This window comes from Solea senegalensis, linkage group LG2, assembly GCF_019176455.1.
Source record: "Solea senegalensis isolate Sse05_10M linkage group LG2, IFAPA_SoseM_1, whole genome shotgun sequence".
Lineage (NCBI taxonomy): Eukaryota > Metazoa > Chordata > Actinopteri > Pleuronectiformes > Soleidae > Solea > Solea senegalensis.
The window spans coordinates 14,855,773-14,881,113 of NC_058022.1; the positions used below are offsets into that span (position 1 = coordinate 14,855,773).

Sequence of the window (25,341 nt, forward strand, 5' to 3'; positions counted from 1 at the left end):
ACGTCCTCTAGTGAGACGGAGCTGCTGAGAGAAGTCAACAGAAAATGAGATGAACCACGACCTCCAAACAGGCAGAAACGGCGATGTCACTCTCCCACTGGGACTTTAGCTTTACTCAGTTAGTGCCGATTCAGCTCTGGACCACTGCTGCTTCAACTTTGACTGTACACTTTAATAAAACATTCAGGTGGGAGTTCTTAAGGAGAAGCAAGGGAATTGTCTCATTATTTGTCAGCAGTGGGTGGATTGTTATGCTTTTGTTATCAGTGTGGTGGGCTTGCAGTGAAGAAACAGCAGTGGGAGCGATTGGGAGGGAAAGTCATTATCTGCACGCTGGATGAATAAACATGGAGGGGGGGTGAAATAAAACAGACTTAATCACCTGACAGATAGAAGGTCCTGTCACAATTTTGCAGACAACACAGTACACAAACCCTCAGGAAAATTAGTAAACATATACTTAAACTTCTGGTTTAATAAAGTGACCATCAGTGGTCTCTTCAGACAGTGAAACATTCGAGAAGAGAAAATAAGAAACAGCCTATTTTTAAGCCCTTTTGATCACTTCTAGACACATGAACGTGACTGTGCTCTATATAGTGTATGTTGGATCATTTAGCTTGAGCCCCAGTGTGATGTCACTCTACATGTCATCACAGCTGCAGTTAAACATCTGCAGCTCCGCTTAGACATTTCTGCCAGTTTCTGAAGTTTCAATCTCAGTGAGGACACATCACAGACATAATGTGTTCCCTAAGCCCTTACCTTAACCTTAACCATCACAACTAAGTACGTAACCCTGACATAACCCAAATTCTAACCCTCACCCTAAAAACAGATTTTAACACAAAAAAGGTTAAAATGTCCTCACAAGGTTAAAATGTCCTCACATGCACACAAGTTTGCGCAGCTATTCTTCTTAGGAAACTAGATTGATTTCCATTCGTTTGGACAGCCTAAACAAAACCTTATTTCTAATCTTAACCACATCCAGTTAATGCTTAATCATAACCTTAACTTAACCACAATCCAAATCTTAGCCCTAAACTTGACAAGAGCCTCAGAAATTAGGTTCTAATTTAAACAGTCAGTGTTAACTAAAGTAAATAAAGTGAAAGCTTGGCATCATAATCAGAATACACTTAATGACCAGTTACTTGTGTTGATGTCTGTAACTAATCGACAAAAGGAAAAGGTCAATATAACCTTAAAATAATTGAATACTTAAATGGTATAAAAGCTACAAATTGCAATGCAAATTTCTATTTGAGTAATGAGTTGATGGTTTCACAGGCTGAAATGTACAGTTATGGATTTTGTAAGGTAACACAGAAATATAAATATAGAAAAATAACAATGATAATTTAATAAACCCTTTTGGGATAATTTAATGATGTTCTCAATGTTGTAGAATTTGTAAAACTTGACTTTTTGGTTGACTGTTGGTTGTTTACAGTCAGGCTTTAGGTTGCCTCAAACACAAAGGGCAAGGCAACCAGTCAACAGATATAGAGTAAAATTAGGCAAAAATTACATTATCATCATAATAATAGTTTAGTTCAACCACAAGTTAATAAGTCATATTTTACTCAGTATGTCCAACTGAATGTACTTGATATTAATACTGTCTAAGGGCAACACAAAGCAAACACTGTGGATTTTAGTCCCAAGAAATTAAGAGTTTTACTGTAGCTCTCTACACTGTAGCTATATATATGTATATATATATATATATATACATATATGTATGTATATATATATATACATATATATACACATATATATATATATATATATATATATATATATATATATATATACATATACATATATAGGACGATCTGAATGGACAACACAACCACAACATGCACTAATGATACAACTTCTAAAACCCAATCAAATATCAAGTTCACCTTTTTCCTTAACCTGACAACATTCATGACTCCTGATCGATCCCAGCTGGACGCCTCATCAGTAAAATCAGACTGTTTTCGAGCACTGACATGACAGACAGATGATTATGTGTGCGTTGGCCTTCATTCAGATACTAACACGTGGTATTGATTGTGAGGCCGCTGCAAAGTGTAAGGAAGTGAGACTTCAGCATTCACCTTGTTTCACCACCATGAGTCAGCAGTTAACGCACAACCTTGGGGAGGAATGAGCTCAGGTTTCAGGGAAATGAACAAGAGACACATTTCAGCAGCAGTCCATCCCGGTTGGAGTTATTTTTGTTGACATTTTGTCCGTTATAGCTCAGCCCCCATGTCGGGAAATCAATTTGTAAGAGGAAGTGACTTTGTCCATATTCTGTGCCTAGTAAATAGTGTTTTAATTTCCACTCAGGAGCTGGCTACATCCTGCGCTACCATGGTGCCGACAGGGATATCCCGTTTGGCAAAGCAGGTGATGGGTCATCTCAGGTCATTGCGATCTAACAATCCCTGTATGGGTGCCAGAGATGCTTGGAATATATATTACCTGAACCACGCCCATACAGGAGTCCAAGAAAATGGTTCCTTTGGGCTCTTTGGAGATCTTCTCATCCTTGTAGAAGTTTAAATTGTAGGAGCCGTCCCCGAGCTGTGTTAGGTGGAAATACCTCCTCTTGAACGACTTAAGTAGGGAAGAAATAATACAATTAGCATACAATTTGTAGCGTTCACTTAATCAATACTATATAGTGTAAGATGTATATCTTTTAATGTAATTATTAAACAGTTTGAGAAATCTGTAAATGTATGTGTTTATGGCCAAAAGTAACATTTAAACTGATCAGTTATTCCCTCAAATTAATTAGTTAACTACATGAGAGTGACTCTGAAGTTGTGAACATTTAATTTATGTATGATATTATTATTATTATTATTATTATTTAGCTTTTAGTTTAAACTTTTTGTTTTCTTAACAATTGTGGGTGATTGTTTTGCTGTTGTGTGGTGTACATAGTACAGATTTGAAAATAAAATAAAATCTTTAAACAAAATGACTGTTTCATCAGCCAAACGTAGGAAAACTGTAAAAACAAAATGCCTATGTTGACACCTTTAGATTGATTTATTATACACTGGTATTTTGCTTGCTATCATATAAGACAAAGAAAAGAAGTAAATCGTCTCATTTATGATGAGAAGAGAGACTCAAATGATTACTCATTTATCAAAATGTTTGCCAATTAACCTCAGTATTGGCAGGTAGATTAATGTATCAACAGTCTCACCCGCATGGTGACACTGATTGCACTGTTCATATTTCCTTTGTACAGCCAGCCATGTTTGGTGATCCCGCCTTTCTGGGATCCAAGGGAGGCCGTATCCTGCAGACGACAAAAGACACAAGATCAGACGATATAAAACACACTCGTGCTGAGCAGAACAAATAATGGAACAAATCATAATGTCAAGATCATGTCACCTTCAAAGGGAAAAAAAAAGACAGTGTTTGGAACCACTGGCAGACCTAATGTTTAGACGACTCGCCATGATATTGTATCAGCTTTTAACAGAGCCTGTCAAAACCTTCCCTTACTGCGCAGCTAAAACTTTGATGTTGTTGTTCGAGATGACATAGAACCCAACGCCATGTAGGTCTGTCTCAGTTCAAACAAGCAGGCGGCGGAAAATTACACAAACTGCGACTGGAAAGCCAAATAAATATCTCGATCTTCACACCAGATCCATGACACACGGGCCGGGTCATCTCACACTTTTAAAGTAAGCAAGCGTGAGATCACGCCTTTCACACATGACAAAGCGATCATGATCAACCAGCTATCATGATCTGTAAGAATATACCAGTTAGGAGTGTAATGAAAGAAAAGGACAAACCCTGCAGCCTTGTTCTGGTTTAGCTCAGCCCTGAAAATGTGGCCTTTGCAGTTAGATTTTGAAACGACTACAGCAAAGGACTGTTTCACTGACACAAAATGAGAAGTGTGAATGGCTTTTCAAGATTTCATCGTCCTGGTCCTGCATTATCTTCTTTTTCTTCTTGTTTTTCTCGCGGGGTAATAAAACAAAGAGGATTTTTAAAAAAATGCAGGCAAGGATATACAGTATACGATTTCCAGCATGCCTTGTGGACTGATCTGAAAAGCATGTGGGAAGGTTCAGTGCCTGTTTCTTCTCATCAACGTCTAGACAACATTCACATTCAAGTCCCAATATGGGCAAAAAAGAAATCATTCTGCTCTATGTAAATTCCATTTTAGTGAAGAAAACAATGGAAAAAGGTAGCTGCATTTTGTAGTCTGTCAACAAATAAATCCTATTTTCTCAACTGAAGGGCAAGATTTTGGGGCGACTTAATCTCTGCAGTAATGCAGAGATTCATCATAAAGCTGTTGATGGTGTAGTTTGATATATCATGAGAGCTCCAGCTCCCCCATGACCCCCTCATAGTATAAGGGGCAGATGATGGTGGTTGGATGAACGGATGGAAAACATTGATATGAACCGCAGCTGTGCAACATCTTAGGTCAGAGTTCTGAGTGTTTGTAATGAGGATCCTTTTTGAGCACCCACCCACAGCCCAATATTGTGACAACGAACACACAATTAACCTCAGCAAGAATATACAGCCACATGAATCATCAGATGGTGAAAAGATCCAAAACGCTGCACAGTGACCTTGAAAATGTCGTGGTATGGACAAGTCTAGGTGTGCCAGAAAGTCTTTAAGTCTAATTACATTTGATATTTTCCATTACACTCGGCTGGAGGACTCGTGTCTGTCTTTTATGTCCTCCACTATAATAAAACATGAAAACAGTAAGAGGGAAACTGATGACTGAAATAATACTTTTAGCAGCTTTTTTGGGTAACGATGATATAAATCAACAATATACTTAAATGTTATGGTTTTTGGCGTGTGAAGGAGTGTAGAAAATCTGCCATAGATTTCACAATGTTTAAGTCTTGTACAGACTACAAAGGAGGATATATAAACTCACCTCGTCTTTGTCCACATCCTCGTCCACTTCAAATACATGGACGGCCAGTTTATCAGGCCGCGCCACTTTGCTGTAAACATACGATCAGTTCACATTAACAGGCATCTCGAGTAGACAAAACTAGAAAAACATCCAACTTCATTGCAAGGTACAGGAGGTAAATGACGACTATGCTGTGGTTATATACAAATATGTACATTTTGGCATACTGACACTTTAATATCTGCATTTTTAAATGTAAAACTTTCTATATTTACAGTAAAAAAAAAAGCTTTAACATTTATCTAACGGCTTTAGCTGCTACTTAAAAGAATTCACTGGCCTTTAACCTGTGAGGTAATCTATCAGCAGAATTAATCATACAAGCTCAAATGATTCCATGAATATTAAGTTAAAGATCCAGTTCGCAAATTTTAGGTGAAATTGTTCCATTTTGCCATTGTTTGGCAGAAATTGAATATTAAATAATTACAGAGAGTTTCTTTTTTTCTTTTTTTAGAATATAATCACCTGAATGTATACTTTCTTTGTTTTCATTATCATAGAATGATATTCAACAGGCAATTTCGAGAATGGATGATGCTAAGTCCTACACACCGTACCTTTTAGACATATCGGTTTGTTTTAACGCTAATGTAGCACTTCACATTTAAAATTATACTTCACTGATTTGCATTTAGCTTTGTATTACTAAAATAGGGGTAGTATTTTTGAAAAATAGTGCTTCCCAACCACAGTTTCTCCTGAGTTGTGAAATATCTTCATTCTTTTCTTTGTTACGTGCCCACCAGTGACACTTGGTCCTGTTAGCGTAACTGTTAGCAAAGATGGCGGACACTGTTTACATTCTGGGAATGAGGTCCCGTCCCCTAAAAAGTGGGCAAGTAACAAAAAAGAAAAGAAAGAATGAAGATATTTCTCAACTCAGGGGAAACTGAGGTTGGGAAGCACAGTTTTTCAAAATACTACCCCTATTCTAGTAATACAAAGCTAAATGTACAAAGCTAAAAGCCTGAAGTGGTGTGACTGTTTTTACCTCAACTCTCGGGGACGGATTTTATCAACACACTTGCAAGATTCACAGTCACATCACTTAACGAGTGTGAACCAAACAATTAAATTAGACCAGAATACTCATGAAAAGTCAACATGTTGATGTCATGGGTGTCCTGATTTCTGTGCTGTGCTCCCTTCACAAAACGGTCTCTTGTGCCGCGGTCATAATCCGAGAAAAGCAAATAGAAATTCCAGCAGTGATGCACAGCAGGTAAACAGTAAGTAACACTGAAAGTCGTGCAAAGATTTAACAGGCGATTCACGTCACTGTATTGTTTTAACTTCCCCCACATTTACCAAAGTGAGTGAACAGTTGGCAGCAGTAACGCTGTCAAGGTCAGAGTCAACTCATATTTGAACATATTGTCAGTAAAACAGATACTCCTCGGGGAGGAGGCTGGAGCTGATGACACAATCTCCGGATAATGAGGGTGGTTTCCACTCTGGCTGGGGTTGGGAATTATCCAGTGCATCATGAAAAGGAAAGACTCTTTTGTTACAAGGAAATACAAATTATTTTTCTGTTTTGTTTCCTTTTCCTTGCAATCAAGTCACGGCAGGAGACAAAAAGTTGAAACTGAGTATGATTACGAGCTTACTCTGTGTTTTAAACCCTATGGAATCTATGTATTATGCAGAGTAGCTGTGTTGTTACTTGCCCTTCATAGGAATTTCTTGGCGTACAACCGGAGCCGAGTGTTGTTTTTGTGTTTTTGATGGCACACTTACTGCGGAAGCTGTCGAAAGTCTCCAGAGTAGTCCTCGTACTTGTAGTTGACGACATGCCAGTCAGACTTGTAGGTTTTAATGCACTGAGGAGACAAAGAGCAACTGCATTACAAACCACTGTAACATTGTAGAGGTACATCTTATGTAATAAACAGCAGTGCAGTAGGACCTCGGATTGTGTAACACCTTTCAGAGGAGGAAAATAATGCAATAACATTTATTTAGTTGTGTGTGGAGGGGGTTTGAAATGCTGTTTAACCATTACTCCTATATGACAATATTATCAGGCTTATAAATCAGATGTTAATGGAATGACTGAATGATCAAAAGTTAAGTTTATACAACTGAAATCTAGTTACATTTTTGGTGTAAATGTCATACTTGTCAAATGTCAACAAAATGTGTGTTTTTTTTTAATCAAACTCCTTAACTTCTTTTAATGCCTTTGTGTTTATTTAATGCCTCTATGTTGTTATTGCTTTTACTCCTCTTTTGTCTAGTTTTTGATTTTTTTTTTATTCTATACCATTGTGAATGAGCCCTCAAATTATAAATAAAGTATATGTACTTTAAAACAGAGATATGCTCTTTGATCTTTTGTTCTTTTGGCAAATATAGAGCCTTTGTCACCCACAATGCAAATTTGACCACCTGCAGTTTGGTCTGAGATTAATCACAGTGTTGTGCTCATAGAGGGTACACCACTCCTTTTTTCTAAGCAAATATAAGAAACAGGATATAGACGTGTGGAAATCAAATTTCTTTAACCTTCAGATATGGTTTTAAAGTCTTTGTGAAGCGACAAAAGGCTTTAAATACGACCACTTCATGTATCCAAGCAGTTGTAGGGTTAATAGTCAGTCAGTAATACTTGGTGCTGGACTCCATGATAAAGCATGGCAGTAAAAAAAGGTTTTTATGTACTGTATGGTGACCCCAGTACATCCATCCACCAAAGAAAAAAAAAACTGTGAGGGAGTGAATCTCTATCTCTTTTTACTTGGAAAAGACACATCTGTTCATTGTTAGTCAGTGATAGGAGCTGTTCACTGGTGTCTTCATTCAGAAACACATGTCTTTTACAGTAACTGCTCTGATGGGAAAACCAAACGCAACCTGATCAGGAGAGTGATCGGAAACAGAGAGGCTCTTGCTGAGTTTAATCTCGACAGCTGTCCTGGTGATGTCACACCACACGACTGGGAGTTGCTGTATCGTCATGACTTCAGATCAACACTGACCTTTAACCTGGGGGGTAAACTATCAGCAGCCTGTTGGCCTCTGGCTAAGAGAAGACAGTCATTTTTATTATTTTTATCAGCACCAACGGGAAATGTTAACAAACATCTTCTCAGTCCTGCTGCAATTAACTTGCTAAAAAAAAATAAAGAATAAAGATTGAAATGAACTTTAGCTGAACCAGCCCAGACATAGAAACCAAAGGGGAGAGAAAATAACCAGAAGTTTGATAAACTTATGGATAGCAGAATTTATCATTTTGGCATAAATAGAATTTCCGGGGAAATTGCAGCACTAACAACCGCAGATGCCTCCTTTAATAAACCATAATGAGTCAATTTACCATTTACATAGCAGTTTCTACAGGCTTTTATACAATACCTACGGAGTTACACGATTGCTGTGTTTGGCTGATCCACTGTGAAACTGCTATATGCACTAAAGCTAATATGAAGTCACAGATTGCAGTAATAACTCATATTAGCGTCATCATTTTGCATCACTGCAAGTATTATAAATAGCTTTCCTTTATACTCCTTTGTACTTAAAGGAATACTTCACCGATTTGCATTTAGCTTTGTATTACTAGAATAGGGGTAGTATTGTTGAAAAATTGTGCTTCCCAACCTCAGTTTCCCCTGAGTTGAGAAATATCTATAGAGACGGGACCTCATTCCCAGAATGTAAACAGTGTCCGCCATCTTTGCTAACAGTTACGCTAACAGGACCAAGTGTCACTGGTGGACACGTAACAAAGAAAAGAACTCAACTCAATACTACCCCTATTCTAGTAATACAAAGATAAATGCAAATTGGTGAAGTATTCCTTTGATGTCGATACATGTTTTGTGTGTTTTTGTGTCTTTCTGAGTGTTAATGCTGAAATGTCAACTTTGCATAGAGCCCAAAAAGGTGTGGATTTATTGAAGCCACTTAAAACTTTATTATAATTTAATAATTCAACTTGTTTACTTCATCAGGGGTGTGTGATTGACACTGAACCGGAACCACATTTTGCATAAATACATTTTATTGGGTTAAACCAGCTCACCTCTTGGACAAATAAACTCTGGGCTTCCCTCTCTGCATTTTCAGGCACCGTGGAGTAGAGAGTCCTCCCCTGTCTCCTCAAAGTTGAAGTCTACAAAACAAAGCAACATGTTTGTTCAACATAAGGAACAGAACAGAGACGTATAACAACAAATGCACTGCAAAACATAAGGGAGGCAGTAAAAGTGAAATTGAAACAAACGTTTTTTGTTTTTTTTACAGTTTGTGGTCACAGCTGGACACAGTTTGTCTGGGTGTTCGTTTTAAATATTATTCTGTGCTTGGGAAAGAAACTGTCTCTTTTTGTGAGTTCAAAAGGAAGAATGTGAGGGAGGAAGGAGGCTTGTCCGCGCCGTTCAGCTCCAGGAGCCACAGACACACCCCGACTCTGGCTCTGTGCCACAGGACAGGCACTCGGTGAGCAATCAGTGTCTTAGCATCTCTAATGGTTTGTAGAAACATTCAACAAATGACTAACGGGACTTTCACTGTGCAGTAAAAGCCCAGTATCACATTCGGAGGAATATTATTTAACAGGTGAGGTTAAAAATAATTTTTGACATCAAACAATCAATATATTACACATATGGAATCAATACTGTTCGAATTATTTATCCAACAGATTATAAGAAATCGCCCACAATTCTGAGCTTTTGGCTACATTTTGAGACTGTGGTGTGATATACCTCTTTTGATGTATGTTCTCTTTTGAACGTTCACGTTCACCTCTTATATAACTCACCTTGTTATAACTCTTCTACCAGGACAGAAACATCTAAGAGATCTTGAGATTACAGCAATTATTCAAATATTTTTCATATAAAATGTCACATTTTAAACCATCAAAATGTGAGTTTTAGCATCATGCAACAGTGTGAAGGATGTTGCTCCGTTTAAACCTGCATATGCAAGTATTCAGTCTTGAGGAATTCAATACTTCTTCATTTAATCTGAAATGTACATTAATTAAAATTTGCACCTTCAATATAAGGTACAGTGCTTAACAAATGTATCAGACCACCACCCAATGTAAGGTTTATGCCATAGCTGCCCTAAATTAACAGCATTGGTAATTATCAATCAGTAATGGTTCATACACCAGGATGTAGAAGCTCTTTGACCAAAATTATATTTTTAATGCTAAAATATAATGATTATTGTTATCCATGTATTTTAAAATGTACTCTTTAAAAAGAAAAAACAAACTATGATTTCTTGATTAAGATGTCAAACTATAGTTATTTACTTTCATTCCTGAACATAACAATTAGTTTTAGTGGTTGAATGTTATGCTTGATTCAAACTGACAAAGTTATTAAAAGATTTCTGAAATACTGATGTTTTCTTGTTTTCGTGACAGGTTGTCTAAGCACAGTATGTCATAAAATAAAAATGTACACAACATAAAATTTGGTAGTTTTTTGCTCGCTACTTTGCTTTATTTTTGTTCTTTCCATAATAAAAAAGCAGCTTTATTACACAGTAATTTATACAATAAATCATGATCATTTATTATTGTCTGTACTGAGATTTTCTTGATATGTGAAAGGAGAGAGAAGATAAAGATACAATATCCTCACTATTTTCCCACATCCTGTCTCGAGACCTTGTATTTGTCCATAGACTGAGACCAAGTCCATGTCTTCTATGTCAAAAAGTCCGCACTGAGCATTTATTTGCTTCTTCCTCTCTACCAGGTTTCCTGCAGGGGAGATTGTAATCTTCACAATCCAAGCAGGAGAAAATAAACAGCCATGGAGGTGAGAGGGAGCCAGGAAGTGTGCAACAGGAAGTGTTTAATTGGGCTAAAAGTTCTTTGGTGAAAGTCCTAAATTAGCAAATATTGTAGCTACACCCTGCAGGACACAATTATTTTGGGCTCCATTTTAACAATCTAAGCGCATGATTTAAGGACGATGGAGCAAGTGCATTTAGGGCGTATCTAAATCCACTTTAGCTAGTTTAACGATGGAAAAAAACAGCATGCAGATTCATGGTTCAAATGGAGTGTACTTAAGACTTAATGTTTATATCATGTAAGCAGTGCAAGTGGAAAACGAAGACATTCATCAAAGTTATTATGATACATTATGTATCCAACAGTTATAAGGATATTTAAGCTTGGCACCACCAACAGAGCCACATCACAGCTGCTTAGATTTACACTACACATTTTTGAGCACCACATTTTGTGAGATTTACATCTTTAAAGTCAGTAAGTTGCTGGTTTCATTGCATAATAAAAGAAAATACAGAATGACCAACATCATCCATTGCAGACGATCAGCATGGAGTGGTTTTTTTTTCAAAAAAAAAATTCAGTCCTGATCTGTGATCTTTATGACAGAGAAGGTCGCAGACCCAGAGTCTGTCTCAAATTGAGTAGAAGAGGAAATAAGGGCCTCCTAATCCAGGACAAATTTCTGTAGAAACCTTGGACAGAGGACTCACAGAGACTTTCACAGAACTGCCTTGTGCCAACAGCTTCAATATCCAAAACAGATGGAGATGAACACTGGCTCTGAAAGGAAAAGTACCGCCACATGACTTGTAACATGCCAGTGAGGTAAAAACTGGATAGTCATTTTCTACAAGTGAGGAGCCGCCAATAACCGGATTGATACAAAAATAACACGGTCAAAGAAAAACGATTGTGCCTATTTGGCCTTGATTTAGCACTGAATTCTAGATTTTTGTATGAATACACACTGTCCATGCCTCCTTTCACTAAAAGCACTGAACAGCAAAAGCTCCTTGACTGACGTAACACTTGCTGGAACAAGAGTCTGTCAGGGCATAAACAGATGTTGGATTCGATCACTGTGCCTCTTGTGTTTTTTGTTTCTCAGTCAGAATCACCTGTCCGCCCCTGACAACGCACCGTTTGTATTTAAAGCTGGTATGTTATGTTCATAACAGCGAGTGAGAGGAGCGTGATACAAGAGAAGACAGAGTCAAGGCTGCCCCGCTGTCACTGAGCAACCAGCTGCCAGGTTTCTCAAACTGTTAACAACCCCTGACTTTATCCAGAGCCAAACTTAGAACCACTTCCTTTCATGCTTTACACTTTCATTCTTTTCCACGCCGCCATTGTCATTCTCATCAATCAGAGTTTGTACAGTGCAGTGATTAGAAATCACCACTACACATTTTAATCAGGATTTCTGCGTTATTTATTATGGGGTAGGATGTGTGTTTTTTGTTATTTGGACTCAAAAACAATATCCATTGTGCAGAAAACAATTAGCCTTGTCTGCCTCCACTTAAAAAAAATTATCTAAAATACAAATAATCACCAAATATATATCATGCTATTAGCTATTGTATATAAAAATGCTATTTAATGCATTCTACTTGTGTAAAGCTTTTGAACAACTTGCAAAATAAGTGATTAATTAATATAAAGATGCCGCTACTCAGTGGCCAAAATTGATATTGGTCATAAAAAGTGTACAGTTCTGTCAAAATGTTTGTAAACTGTATTGTGCACTATAAAGTGAGTGGATGTTGTAGTGCCTGGTTGGAATCAGCCACCGAAAATCATCTTATATGAAAATCTTACTTCTCTTTCACAATAAGATTTATGAAAATGTCTTTCCTGGAAAATCAATTACAGCTCCTCTACCTATATGATAACGACATTGACTTTATAGACTAGGCTACAGGTTGGAAAGAGGAGAGCGGAAACATTAATAAGCATTATGCTCTGACATGACACAATAAATAACGTACAAGTTAAACACTCCAAATCACGAACCATTTTAGGCTCCACTGTGTAAACATTCAGAAAAAAGATGCTAAAGCCATCACGGTGTGTGAAGAAAGAGACTTCCTCTGGCTGCGAGGAGAGTTATAACCATAAAAATCAGATGCCATAAAACTTCCACTGGTTTGTGAGACAGATTGGCAGGGTCAGACCTGAGGATGCACTGCACTCCTCACTGCTGCTGTGGGTTCACGATCATCTTTAAGAGGTTCCATTTCCTAAATCCCCAGCACTTGGTCTCATTTCCACTCTGGATTTTCCAACATCAAAAAATGTGGAAAACTAGGGGGGTGGAGGGGGGTTTATACATCCTGAACAATGTGGCTGCCGATAACATTTTGCTCTATCACAACATAGGAGGCAGAATGAGCCAATTAAACAGATGGCCCCTGACTCCTCTCTCACTATAGCATGCGAGGATGTAAACAAAAGGAAAGCCTCTGTGAACGACCCCACCCAGTATTCACATGGCTGGCCACGCCTGGGCCAAAGGAAAAGACTGCAAAAGTCAAACAAACACAACAAAGAAAACACAAAGTGGGTGGGCAAATCATGATGTCGGACAGATAACAATAAACACTTGGACCTTGTACGGTTATGGACCACACTCTCAAAACACCTTTTTTTAATGACTGTGGCAGTATTATTACCAGTGCCTATGTCACCGCTGACGTTCACCACCATAGTTCAAAGTTCATCCTGGAGGCAACACTCACCTCAAAGTCTTCCAGAGGGAACTGCAGCATGTCTCGGAGGACATCGCTGAGGATCTGCGTCTTCCTCTGCACCAGCACATTTTCATAATCCAGTGGCTCGATCACCTTGGGTTTAACCTGGAGAAGACAAATGAATAGCTCTGTCACTACCGTTTATTATTTAAGATTTAAGTTGTTTGTTTTGGCCTAAAACTAACTTACATGCATCAAAATACACAGCCTTGAACAAAATAAACATTTGCCATAATAATATTTATGTAGGGAGAAAGGACAAGGTGGTGAAATGCAACAAAGCAAAGCTTCTGAATTCATCCAGGTCATAGTCATCTTCAGTAGTTTGCTGTCCAGTGGAATCCAGTGGCCTACAGCCAACTACTTGACCTTGCACTGATTGTACACAAACTAAACATGTTGCACTTCATGGTACGCACAGATTTTATAGCGGCGTGACGGAAAAATTGACTAAAAGATGGATCAGTTGAGATGCTCAGTCCTCGGCCCTTTATGGAGTGTAATTTACTGAATGAGAGTGACATTTGAGTTGAACAATGTGACATACATATATCAATTGATAAAATGTTTCAAGCAGTGTATATTTATTACAAATGCTACTGAAAGCAAACTAATGTCTGTGTCTGGTTTACACTCACAAGTGGAAACCAAAGGACATCACTACAACGTTTAATAAGAGCAAAAAGCAGATGTATAAACTGCATCAGTGCACAACTATTCTGAGTCATCTGAGTGCAACAAGGCAATAAGCAGTAATATATGCTGCCAGGTCCATGCAACTTCTTAAAAGGCACAAAAAAACACCAACAAATAAGTTGGTATAACAATCCCTGTCAAAGCCTAGTGTGTTTATGATAGGGGAAGCACGTAAACATAGAGGCAGACATACATCTACAGCTGGAGTGAAGAAACAGTACTGTCACATACATTGGGCTGTACCAACACGCCATCTATTAAATAAACTGTAATAAATCTATCAAAGCTCGATCTGCCCACAAAAAAAAAAAATGCAAAAGACGAGATTTTAACTCCATAGGAACCAGGAACAACCAGGCAATTCCACTCCACTTCATTTACAGGTCCTTCATACAGCATAATTATACTATACAGTATAAAACACACCCCCATCATCCTCTTTTACTTCACTCAACAAGATGCCATAATCAGAGTCTGAGCTTGTAAACGCTATGTTGTTATATAGCTGACTCTAGAACAGATGTGGCTATACTATCAACAGGTGATCATGGATTTATGGCGCATAATACCATAGCGTTTGCATAATGTTTCAGAGTTTCAGAGGGGTGGCGGGAATCAGGAAAACAGTAAAGGAATCTAAAAAACGTAACTGTGACACATCACCAGTCTGATTTGAGACCCGAGAGACAGCATGGCTCACACGTTGCATCCACATCTGGGACTGATAATAGTAGCATGATCTCAGAGGCAGAGTCATGGATATTGACCGGCGTAAATACATGTTTGTAGCAACCTCGGTTAATAACAGAGGACCAGCTCGCAGTGAAGGCACAAGGGGGGGCCAGGAGCTCCTATCAGTTTCAAGGACAAGGAAGGGGACAATTGAGTGGAGAAGGTGCCACCATGTCTGCCAGCTGAAGCCAGTTGTCACATTATCAGTCAACCATTTACTCGCAGCTTTGTGTGGACGCGACACACACATAGTTACAATTACATGCAGTCACATCTCAGCAGACTAATGCAGTCACGAGACAGGCAGGAGAGGTAAATCAGGAAGGGATTACATGATGTCTTGGAGATAAGATGCATGTTTGTGTCTTGATTCAGTGATAACATCAGGTAAATCCATTCAGCCCAGGAAAGGTTAAAACTAGTGGAATTACCAAACACCTGAAAGTGAGAGAAAGTTCTGATAAGCAATGACAGCCTCGGGGCATTCAACACCCACACCTAAGAACCACAGGACAGAGACTTGCATTTCCTAGGAAGAAAAAAGCCGAGGCCACCGCTTTTTGAAAAGGACTGCAATAGTGGTTTTACATTGTCACAGTGTTTTTTAGATTTGTAAGAGCTGATGACAGATTTGACCCCAGACATCAGTGATGGAGTCCACTATTGCTGACTTTTGTTCCATTCTAAAAAAAACAAAACCCCAAAAACGCTGCACTCGTCCACATTGTTTTGTCAGTGGCACAAGATATTCAACCGCACAGTGCACTCAGCACTGAGTAAGAAAATAAGCATTTGTAAGCAAGAGCTCTGTCATTCCCTCTGACCACACCACTGACCACCGTCTACTTTATGTAATCCCGACATGATATTGTATTGCTGATGTGTTTGTCAACTTTGCTTTGTCGTCCTCAGAAAACATTGTCATCTCGTAGTCGACAACAAAACAAACCAGAGAGTAAAGGAGAGCGAGTGTTTTCACATCTGTGTCACAAACAGTAAATAGACAGTCATCGCTGGGGAGAGTGTAAATCAAGAACATATGAAGGCAACTCCTTCACTCCTCCAGAGCAGAGCAGCTCCCACTCCTCCCATCACTGCACCCTCTCGCAGCCCAACACAATAGCACTGTGTGGTGTCTCTGTGTTAAACATACACATCGACTCTTGGCTACTTCTTCATGGGGCTCTGTAAACAAAACACACACCTTCTCCTCAATAAACTTGATCTGACTTTTGAGCCGAATAAAACATTTCACAAGGCCAGGTAATCTTTAAAAGCAAACTTGAAGAAACTATGCACCGCTTCGTCAGTGCCGGTAAAAGTTCAACAATCCTCTGCTCTGGTGCCGACGCTGCACATTTTGAATACGAGCTGGCTTTGCTGCACGGCGACAGAGACGACAAACCACCTGACACCTGCTTCAGGACTTTACGGCTGTAGTTAACATTTACAGCGTAACAGCAGCAGCACACTGGAAGATGTACTTGTACGCCACAATGGCTTTGACAAGCCAATTTAGACATTTCAACAAGTCTTACACATCCATACAGAGTGCACGTTAAGAGGTCTTGATTGACTTACCGCCGCCACCTGTGGGACTGTGTCCACTTCAGCCTCCGACACAGAGGAACCTTTGTACTGCTGTGGACTCTCAATGACCAGCTCCTTCTTTGGAGCTTTACTCGCTCTTCCTTGCATTGTCAACAGCTGTGATTTAATATCTCAGAGCTCGATCCCAAACAGAAGTGGACAGCCAGCATATCCAAAAAGTCTCTCCACCTCTCAGACTCAGACTGTTGCTCTGACTGAGAGCAGCGGGCTCACACCCAGGCTGAGGAGGAGGCCCCTCCTACACTCAGCTGTGCTGCCTGGGGGGGGAAGTACAACACACACACACACACACACACACACAGAGAGAGAGCTATCTGACCCCTACCACTATCCACCTGCACAGCGACACACACACACACACACACACAGGGTTGATAGAGGCAAACAAAAGACACACATTCCTCAAGTATTACAGTCCAGGCAGGAACTGTCCACACCTTGTAGTGTGGAGCAGCTGAATAAGAGCGGGAATAAACTGCATCACAAGGAACAAACTGTAAAAGGAGAAACAATAGGGAGCTTTAAACACAGTATGAGGGCGCCGACTTCGACATTACAGATGAGACCGAGCTCATCAGATTGTGCACGAGACTGAGAGGCGGATTACTTCATCCATATGACTAAACCCTGAGACACTAACTGCTGGAAGTCATCCTGTCCCTTGAGCTGCTTGTTGATGCAACTGCTTGAGGGACATTCCAACATGACACAGCCCCAATCAAGCCACCTGAGAGTGGGCCGACCTACAGATTCCTCAGCGGGCCACAGCAGGGGAGGATGTTATTTTATCACGCCTGCTTCTGAGCTGAAGATGGGGGGGAGGGCAGCTGCTCCCCTCCCACTGTCACAGTGCCCTAATGGGCCCCACAAAAGGGATCGTAATCTATATGATATTTGGCAGCAAATAACCCTCATTTTCTAAATCATATAATTTGTTATTTCTTGATTGCCAGAAAATGCCAGAAAATGTTAAAAAATGTTTTTATCTGTGTACAATGTGAACTGTACACAAACACACACAGAAACTGTGATGGATACTTTTCACATATGTTTGAATATTTCACAACTTTGAAAACCTGATTAAATAAAATATAGAGTGAACAAACCAAAGAGATTAATGAATAAAAACAAGAAATTGTTGCTGTAATCTTAGCCCCAATTACAGTCCACCATGTTTAAAACTCCTCAACGTCTTCACCTTATTCCCTCTGCATTGTTACAGGGCACAGTGGCTGCAGACGTATGAAATATTTAAATACTCTCATACTTTGATGCTGTCCTCAGTCTATTATATATGATATCAATTATATAGACATGGACAATATGAACGGCCAAGGAGATAAGAGCACGAGAGATGCGTAATATATCTGCGTTATCATTGATATGCTCCTGTTTGGAGTATAAAATAATATCTCAGTAATAAACCCTGTTAGTTGGAGGTCAGATCTAGTAGTAAAAAGTATTTAAGGACATTTACCTAATAGATTTATTTCCCTTTTGATCTTTATTTTCATTTAGACAGCATCAGTTTTTCATTTCATGTTCACATTGTGCAGCTGTGTCATTTCTGCCTCCTTTACACAGCCGATCGTACATTTTATAGGGCGTTCCAAAAAAAGTTGATGTTTCCTGTGGGGCTAAACGATTTTGAATAAATATCTAATTGCGATTATTTTGACAGGAAATGCAACAAATCAGATGGAATGGTCATTTTTACATCATTATTCTCATTTTCATTAAAAAATATATATTTAAAAGGATTAATGGGTGATATTTGTGCAGCTCTGTGAGAAACGAAGATGTTCTCTTCAGTCTGTAGAATAAGATGTGTAATAATAATTCATCTAAAATGATATTTTGACATAATATATTGTGTCTCATGCAATTTGAAAATTGCCGCAAGCTGTATTGCGATTAACTGTTAAACCTAACCTAAACAATTGCCAATTCTTTGCTGTTTTGTCCTGCATGCCCTTCCTTTGAATCTTTGAATTTCCAGTAGAGCTGAAACAATTAATCAATTACTAAATTAATGGACAACTATTTTGATAATCGATTAATCGGTTTGAAGCTTTTTTCATGATTAAAACAAAATTTCCGATTGTTTAAGCTTCTTAAATGTGAATATTTTCTTCATTTCTTTGCTCCGGATAACAAAAAATCATTAAAAGTCAATCATTTTGGTTGGTGGACAAGACAAGAAATTTGAGAACATCATTTCCAGGTTTGACGAACACCGATCAACATTTTTTAAGGTTTTCTGATATTTTAAGGACCAAATAATTGAGAAAATCATCGACAGATTAATTGATTGTGAAAATAATCGTTAGTTGCAGCTCTAATTTCCAGCTATAGATATATGTATACATATATATATATATAGATATATATAAGGAGACTTTTGTTGAGTATGTAAGAATGTTTGTCTTAAAGATATTTCTTGGCTTATCCTTCATATCAGGTGAGAGGAGGTTCAGTGTTGGGTCATGGGTGTGTGGCTGGCAGACATTCTTTTAATACTCTTCATAGTTTTCCTTGAATGCAACATTGAATCATTGTACACCAGCTTCAGATGTCATGTGACTCAGATTGTTTATGTGGTGGCAGGAAGAGCTTTTGCTAAAAATGAACTGTACCAGTGCTGGTTTGAAGCCGTCAGAGTTCAGCAGACAGACTGAATATAACAGTATGGAAACAGCCTGCGTGGACATTATTTCAGCCTTGCGGTTGACATGACACTAGATATCTACAACTTTCTGAGAACATTTCCCTCATCCTACTCTTGGGACTGATTAGACTTCCCAATACCAAGACGAAGTGATCTCTGCACAAGTGGAATCTGTTGCCTCTATTGTTCCATCTTCTATGTCCTTCTATGCGGTGATGGAGATCTGGTAAAATGCAGATCTTTTTTGGCACAGATACAACATCTATCCACCATCTTCACTTCTTATGAATACAGCCGGTGTAATATTGCCTTGTATATATACACACTGTCTGGCCAAAACAAAAGTCACCACCTGGACCCATCATACCTAGTGCCCACAGGCTTGTACAGTGAATGAGGGCCTTAATCAAAGCTAAAGGCGGTCCAAAAAAAATATTTTGCGTGACAGGATTGCATGATGTCCACTTCTGGAGCTCTATGGTAAAATGTAATTTTCTTAGCCTATCCATTCAGTTGCATTGAAGCATCCAGGCTGCATTGATGAAACACCTCCTGGCGTCACTGGACACGTCCTTTACTGCAGCTAATACTACAAAACAAGTGCTAGATGCTTGACTTGACTACCGTCTGCACTCTATATAGCAATAAGAGATAAATACAGAGAGACATATTCTCTATACAGCAACTCTGGTACTTTATGCCGATGTCACTGAACTGTAATTGTGAACATGTAGCTCACAATTACAGTTCAGTGTGGTACAGTACTTCCTGCCTTTGGCTTGGATGCTTCAATCAAATTCAGATATTTACTTTAACTTTTTCCATGGAAACAATACAGATTTTAATTCTTTGGGGCCAACTGACTCTTGGGATAAAGAAGGCCCACTGAGCCCTTTTTAGTTGCTTTAGTTGCCAGCAGCAGACCAACAGGATGATTTGGAAAAAAAAAAATGCCCTGAATGGATAGTTAAGGACACAAAATGTAATGTTTTTGACGCACACACAGCATTGCGTGTGATTCTGATCAGAACAGGGATAACAATTAAACCCATGCTAATAATTGGACCGATTTTTTCCACTTCATTCATGAACTGCTCGCACAAATCAGTGATGTTGGCAGTGAATCACACATCTGGACTCAGAGAGGCACAAACCAATCAGGACAGTCATGATTAATCAAATCTTTTTCGCCGTCATCTCCTGGAGCAATCAAGCTAAATTAAATTCTGACTCATCTCACAGTAGTGAGTAGAGACGCAAGCAGGGGACTAAATGTATTTTTATCGTCATATTATCTTGCACAAAGCACAGGTAATGTAATTAATTTAGATCTAATAAAACAGAGAATAAACTATATTTAATATAAATGTTGCCGTATGCTCAAATGGATATTTCAAACCCAACCAACCCAGATGACATCAGCCCTGACACAACGCTGAAAGTACAGGACAATATAGTGACTAAAGATGTTTAAAGATATTCATTGACTCTTTTTCACCCCCATTTCTTTCTTTTTCTTTTTGTCTGATGCAGTTGGTTAACTCATTGCGTCTTAAAATGCAGTGGGAAAGGCCAATAAAAGAGTGTGGGGTTTTTTGTATTCTCATGCTGAAAAAATGTTGAAAAACTTTTCACCAACGTTTACTAAGTGGGAAGGACAAGACTATGACTGGACTTCTCAGTTACATAACAGGGGATTGATGCAATCAGTGAGCCTTCCCAGTGTGAGCCAAAGCAGCAATGGGGTGTAACCTGGAATGTGACAACACATCCCACACCTCACCGAGTTAAAAAAGATTTAACATGGAGGTTATTAAAAAGTACACTCTCATCAAAAATAACAGGATGTAACCACACAGTAGAGACAGTTGTCTCACATAAAAGGAGCTAAAAATAAAAGAAACAATGCACTTAGTAATAAAATCTGACTGTACGATTGTTAAATTACTATTAAACAGCTACTAAAGATTAAGAGCACAAACTCTGAAGACAAAACAATCAAATCAATACAGGCCTTAAATGTAAGTAAACAATATTGAATGTACAAAAAAATGGCCGTCCTGGAATCGGTGGGAAAATCAAACTCCTGCCGCCAGAGTGTCTTTTAAGCACATGAGCTTGAGTGCTGGAGATAATGGTTCCATGTATCAGTCGGCAAGTAAGCGCACAAGCGCACACTGTATACAAAACACGCACGCACACGTCAGTGCTGTTACGTCTGAAACCCTCAGAAGCAACTGCAGGTCGGCTGAAACAGCTCAGCAGTAGGAAGCAATCACCGGGGAAAACAAGCATGTAGATAGCAAAGTCTATTGTTTCTGGATTGTTAATGTATTGCGTCATGACATGAAAGGCATACGGTGGTGACGGCGCTAGATGTGTAGTGTCGTATGAATCATGTTCTAAAAGGTATCATTGAAAAACATCAGCATAGGCCAAGTGATAAATTGGACATATTTACATTAATAACAGTAAATGTGTACATCAAATTTTATAGCTTTAAAAATACATGAATAAACAAAATAAACAAAATAAACAATAAACAACGTAGAATGGAAATCACTAAAAGAAACATTTATTTGTAAATAAATACAAAACTATATTTATTTATTGGCTTTTTTTCCCCCTTTTTTATGTTCAGAACAGTCAAAAAAGTCTGCCACATCCAGCACACAGGCTTAAATAAGACAACTTCATTAACAAGGGACATAGATTAGCATTAATCATATAACTGTATCTAATAAAGTGATAATCTGCAAATATCTTCCACTTGATGAATTGCAGGTTTGGTATTTCATTGACTCCCTAAAGCAAAGGCCTTGTAGACATAAAGTAATTGACTCGTTAGGTTTGAGCCACTGGCAGCAGAAGCGTCACAGGTCAAAAACACGATGGTGGTGAAAGGAGCGTTTATCTTTGACATAGCAGACGTCATGACTCGCTCTCTTTCAAACGACATTCCTCTGATAACACCAGCCTGCAGTTTGCAGGAGCTACCGTTACAGCGGTGCTGTTCCTGGCCTCAAACCTTTAATAAAATCTAAACGGAGGACCTTTGTGAAAAGGACGGAAACCTGAGGCTTTTACAAAACTGTAAGAGCAAAACTGCCATTCCATTACTCTCACCATGATCAGCCTCCCACAGACAGCTTTGTCTGTGTGTGTGTTTGTGTGTGTGTAAGTCAGTGTGTGGCCTTTAACCTCATTCTGTTTCAAATTCCCAGCAATAATGAACTACTGCAATCAGTGGGAATTAAAAGGGCAAATGTGATGGTTTAGATATATATATATATATATATACATATGTATATATACACTCACACATATATATGTTCTTTTATAACCAGGCTTATTGGATTGAGAATGTAAGGATAACTAAACTGTATTTCATCTTATAGCAGCATAGTTAGGCCACTGCTCATTTGACTAGTTTTACTAGTTAAAGGGATAGTTGAACATTAAGTTGTATGACTTTTTTTTTTAAAAAATCATTCAACAAGTCTCCGGTTCAGGTTCAGAGCGGAAGAAAATAGTTCCGGGAGAGAGCTGGAGTTTTAAACCACAAACATGCATGCATATGTTAGGTTAACACGTTTGAACAATAAAACCGCTGTCCATCGGTATGTCAGATCGCGCGATATCAATTTGGCACTATTTTCTGGCCCTTATCACTATGACGGGCAGCCGTGCAAGTCACAAGTTGCGGCGTTTCATTTGTTTTAATCAGAGAGAGTGAAACAAACAAACACGTCTGACTATGAAACCGATGAAGATGAAGGTGTATTGGAGAAAATCCAATACACACGAGGATCTTTACGAGAGAGAGAGAGAGAGAGAGAGAAGTGATGCCACATCCAGACGGAAACAGCGTGATCCTTTTCTTTTGCCGTTTTCAAAAAGTTCCCCGTAAACACGGCATCGTTTCAGGAAATATCTCCATCAAGACCCAATACACCTGTGCTTTTCTTTCTGTGACCTGTCAAAATGACTGCTGAGGAAACAAAGCCCATTATTTTATAAAGATAAAGTTGGTGTGTGATGATAAACCTGTAATGTGCTCGGTCATAATATGTTATGAAGCGATAAGGGAAAAAGCAACTGAATGTTTTCTGAAAAAATAAATGTGAATTTGTGAAACAAGTTCCCTTTAGCCAGCGTATAAAACACACAGAAAAGCCGCTGTAATGGCTCCACAAACGTCTTCATCCATCCTATGTCCGCGATGGAACTTACAGACCTGAAGATTTGCACATATTGACTGCACATGCTCCAGGTAAGATAATACACTCGAATGGAATGTGGCTTTGCATATGTGGCATGCCACAATGCCATCAACCCTGATTTTAGAACGAGATCGCAGGAACGGGAGACTCCCACAACTGTCCGTGGACACAGAACAAGCTTTTTTTTCTCCTTATAATCACCATACTTAATTTGATAGCCGGACATCTATTGCTTTTTGTCATCCCCAAAGATCAACACTTGCACTCCACTGCATCTAACAACCGATTTGCATGAACGCTGAGGATTAATTGACCCTACACGTCTAAATGATAAGCGACCGTGCCCTTGACCTAATTCCTCTCTGCTCTCAGCCCGGGCCACTGTCGCTCAGCTCTCGGCTGCAAATCTGATGAGACGGCGACAGGAAGGAGATGTCACACACCCCGCAACAGTGAGTAAACACTAACAAGAAGGGCAAGACAAGCTGGTACGGAGCAGCAGGAGCTCTGCCAAGCCTGCTGGTTCACAGACGAAGAGCAGGGATTGATTTGCAGAATTACACACAAGGCTCACTGTCATCGCCCCCCCACCCCGCCCCACCAACCCAACCCCACCCCCACCCATGCCCCCAGAGGCGCTAACCCATGTAGTGCTTAGCGAGAGGCAAGATCCAGGGCTCCTACTGCCCTAGATTTTATTCTGGTTACACTCATGGATGGATAATCGAGAACGAAGATGACTGTTGACAATTATTGCTGAGCCAGTGAAATGAAACAGCAGCACTTGTGAGTTGGCACGAAGTGAACCTACACATATTCTGATATTACTACTACCTGAATCATTTATGATTATCCACGCTCCGCATTTGCAACTCTCAGCAGCAGAAGAACTGTTTTGCACACGTTTTAAAATCACTCGTGTATGAAGCAAAAAATCAAAAAACACCAGCATCTTCTGTCTTGGCTGATCTTTTATCAAATTTCCCCATTTTACAGACAAAATGATTTTTAATAATGAATTTTGTTGATGAATATTTAAAAAAAAAAAAGAAGAAAGGATTGAGCAATCATGCAAAGCACAGTTTCAATTTGAATGAAATGCACAACACAAACGTTGTGATCAGCGCGCACACACACCTTCAGTACTCTCAGTGTTGGCAGTGCCCGTGACTCTCTCCGACTCAGCGCTCGCTCAGCCTCTGACGGCCCAACGGGCTCGGCTGCTCCCTTACAGATGTAGCCACTACAGTTCCTCTCTAGCACAGTACGCAGCCCATCATACACAACTGTGCTGGTGGTGCACCCCATTCCTCCAGGTCCTTAGAGGCATCAGTCAGGAGGAGAGCCCGCCATTGACCCGCTTTCCTTGATCGTGCCCTGCTCCTCCCTGGTCCATGATTTTGACTCTGACCCGCAAATCCACCGCTTCTGACCTGAGGAGGGGAGCGCTGCTCTCCGGGGTAAAAGGATCCGGAGAGGAGGAACAAGGAGGGTGGCAGGGAGCGCAAATGTATTCACTCACAAAAAATCAGTCTTAATGTGATTCCTTGCTGCCTCACTCTGAATACCTCAGTCAGCAGAAGAGATACAGTGAATGAGGGATGGAGGGGGTGAGGGATACTGTGTGAGCTCTGCTGCAGCCAATACTGAGCCTCGGTGCAACACAGGCTTTTGTGTGCATCTGTCTCGCTCACTTACTCCTCTGAGCCCTGACGCGTTTTTTTTTTTAAATCCTATCCTGTTTTTATGCTTTTCATTTCCACAATTGCATATTGTAGTTTTGACCATGAATGAAGGGAATTAACTTCTTCCATTTTGAGAGCCATAACATAACACTCCTTATGGGAGCCGGATGAATTATTGAAAAATAAATGGGTTCGACTAAACACGGT

The 25,341-nt window shown here is 39.4% G+C and overlaps 1 protein-coding gene across 5 annotated transcripts in view; it reads right to left on the reverse strand.

Moving 5' to 3' along the window:
* The window catches only part of LOC122765302 (dedicator of cytokinesis protein 9-like), a 64,386-nt gene that overhangs the window by 18,905 nt on the left and 20,140 nt on the right, over window positions 1-25,341 (reverse strand). For 2 of the 5 annotated variants that reach the window (XM_044019477.1, XM_044019475.1), the window contains exons 1-7: window positions 16,529-16,761; window positions 13,508-13,624; window positions 9,027-9,116; window positions 6,737-6,819; window positions 4,952-5,021; window positions 3,221-3,316; window positions 2,482-2,616 (exon numbers count right to left, since the gene is read on the reverse strand). In XM_044019477.1, the coding sequence (XP_043875412.1) occupies window positions 2,482-2,616; window positions 3,221-3,316; window positions 4,952-5,021; window positions 6,737-6,819; window positions 9,027-9,116; window positions 13,508-13,624; window positions 16,529-16,645 (708 nt within the window). In that variant the 5' untranslated portion in view covers window positions 16,646-16,761. Of the gene's footprint in view, window positions 1-2,481; window positions 2,617-3,220; window positions 3,317-4,951; window positions 5,022-6,736; window positions 6,820-9,026; window positions 9,117-13,507; window positions 13,625-16,528; window positions 16,762-24,586; window positions 24,984-25,341 lie in introns of those variants that run through there. The other 3 variants (XM_044019476.1, XM_044019474.1, XM_044019472.1) reach the window with 2 other exon arrangements.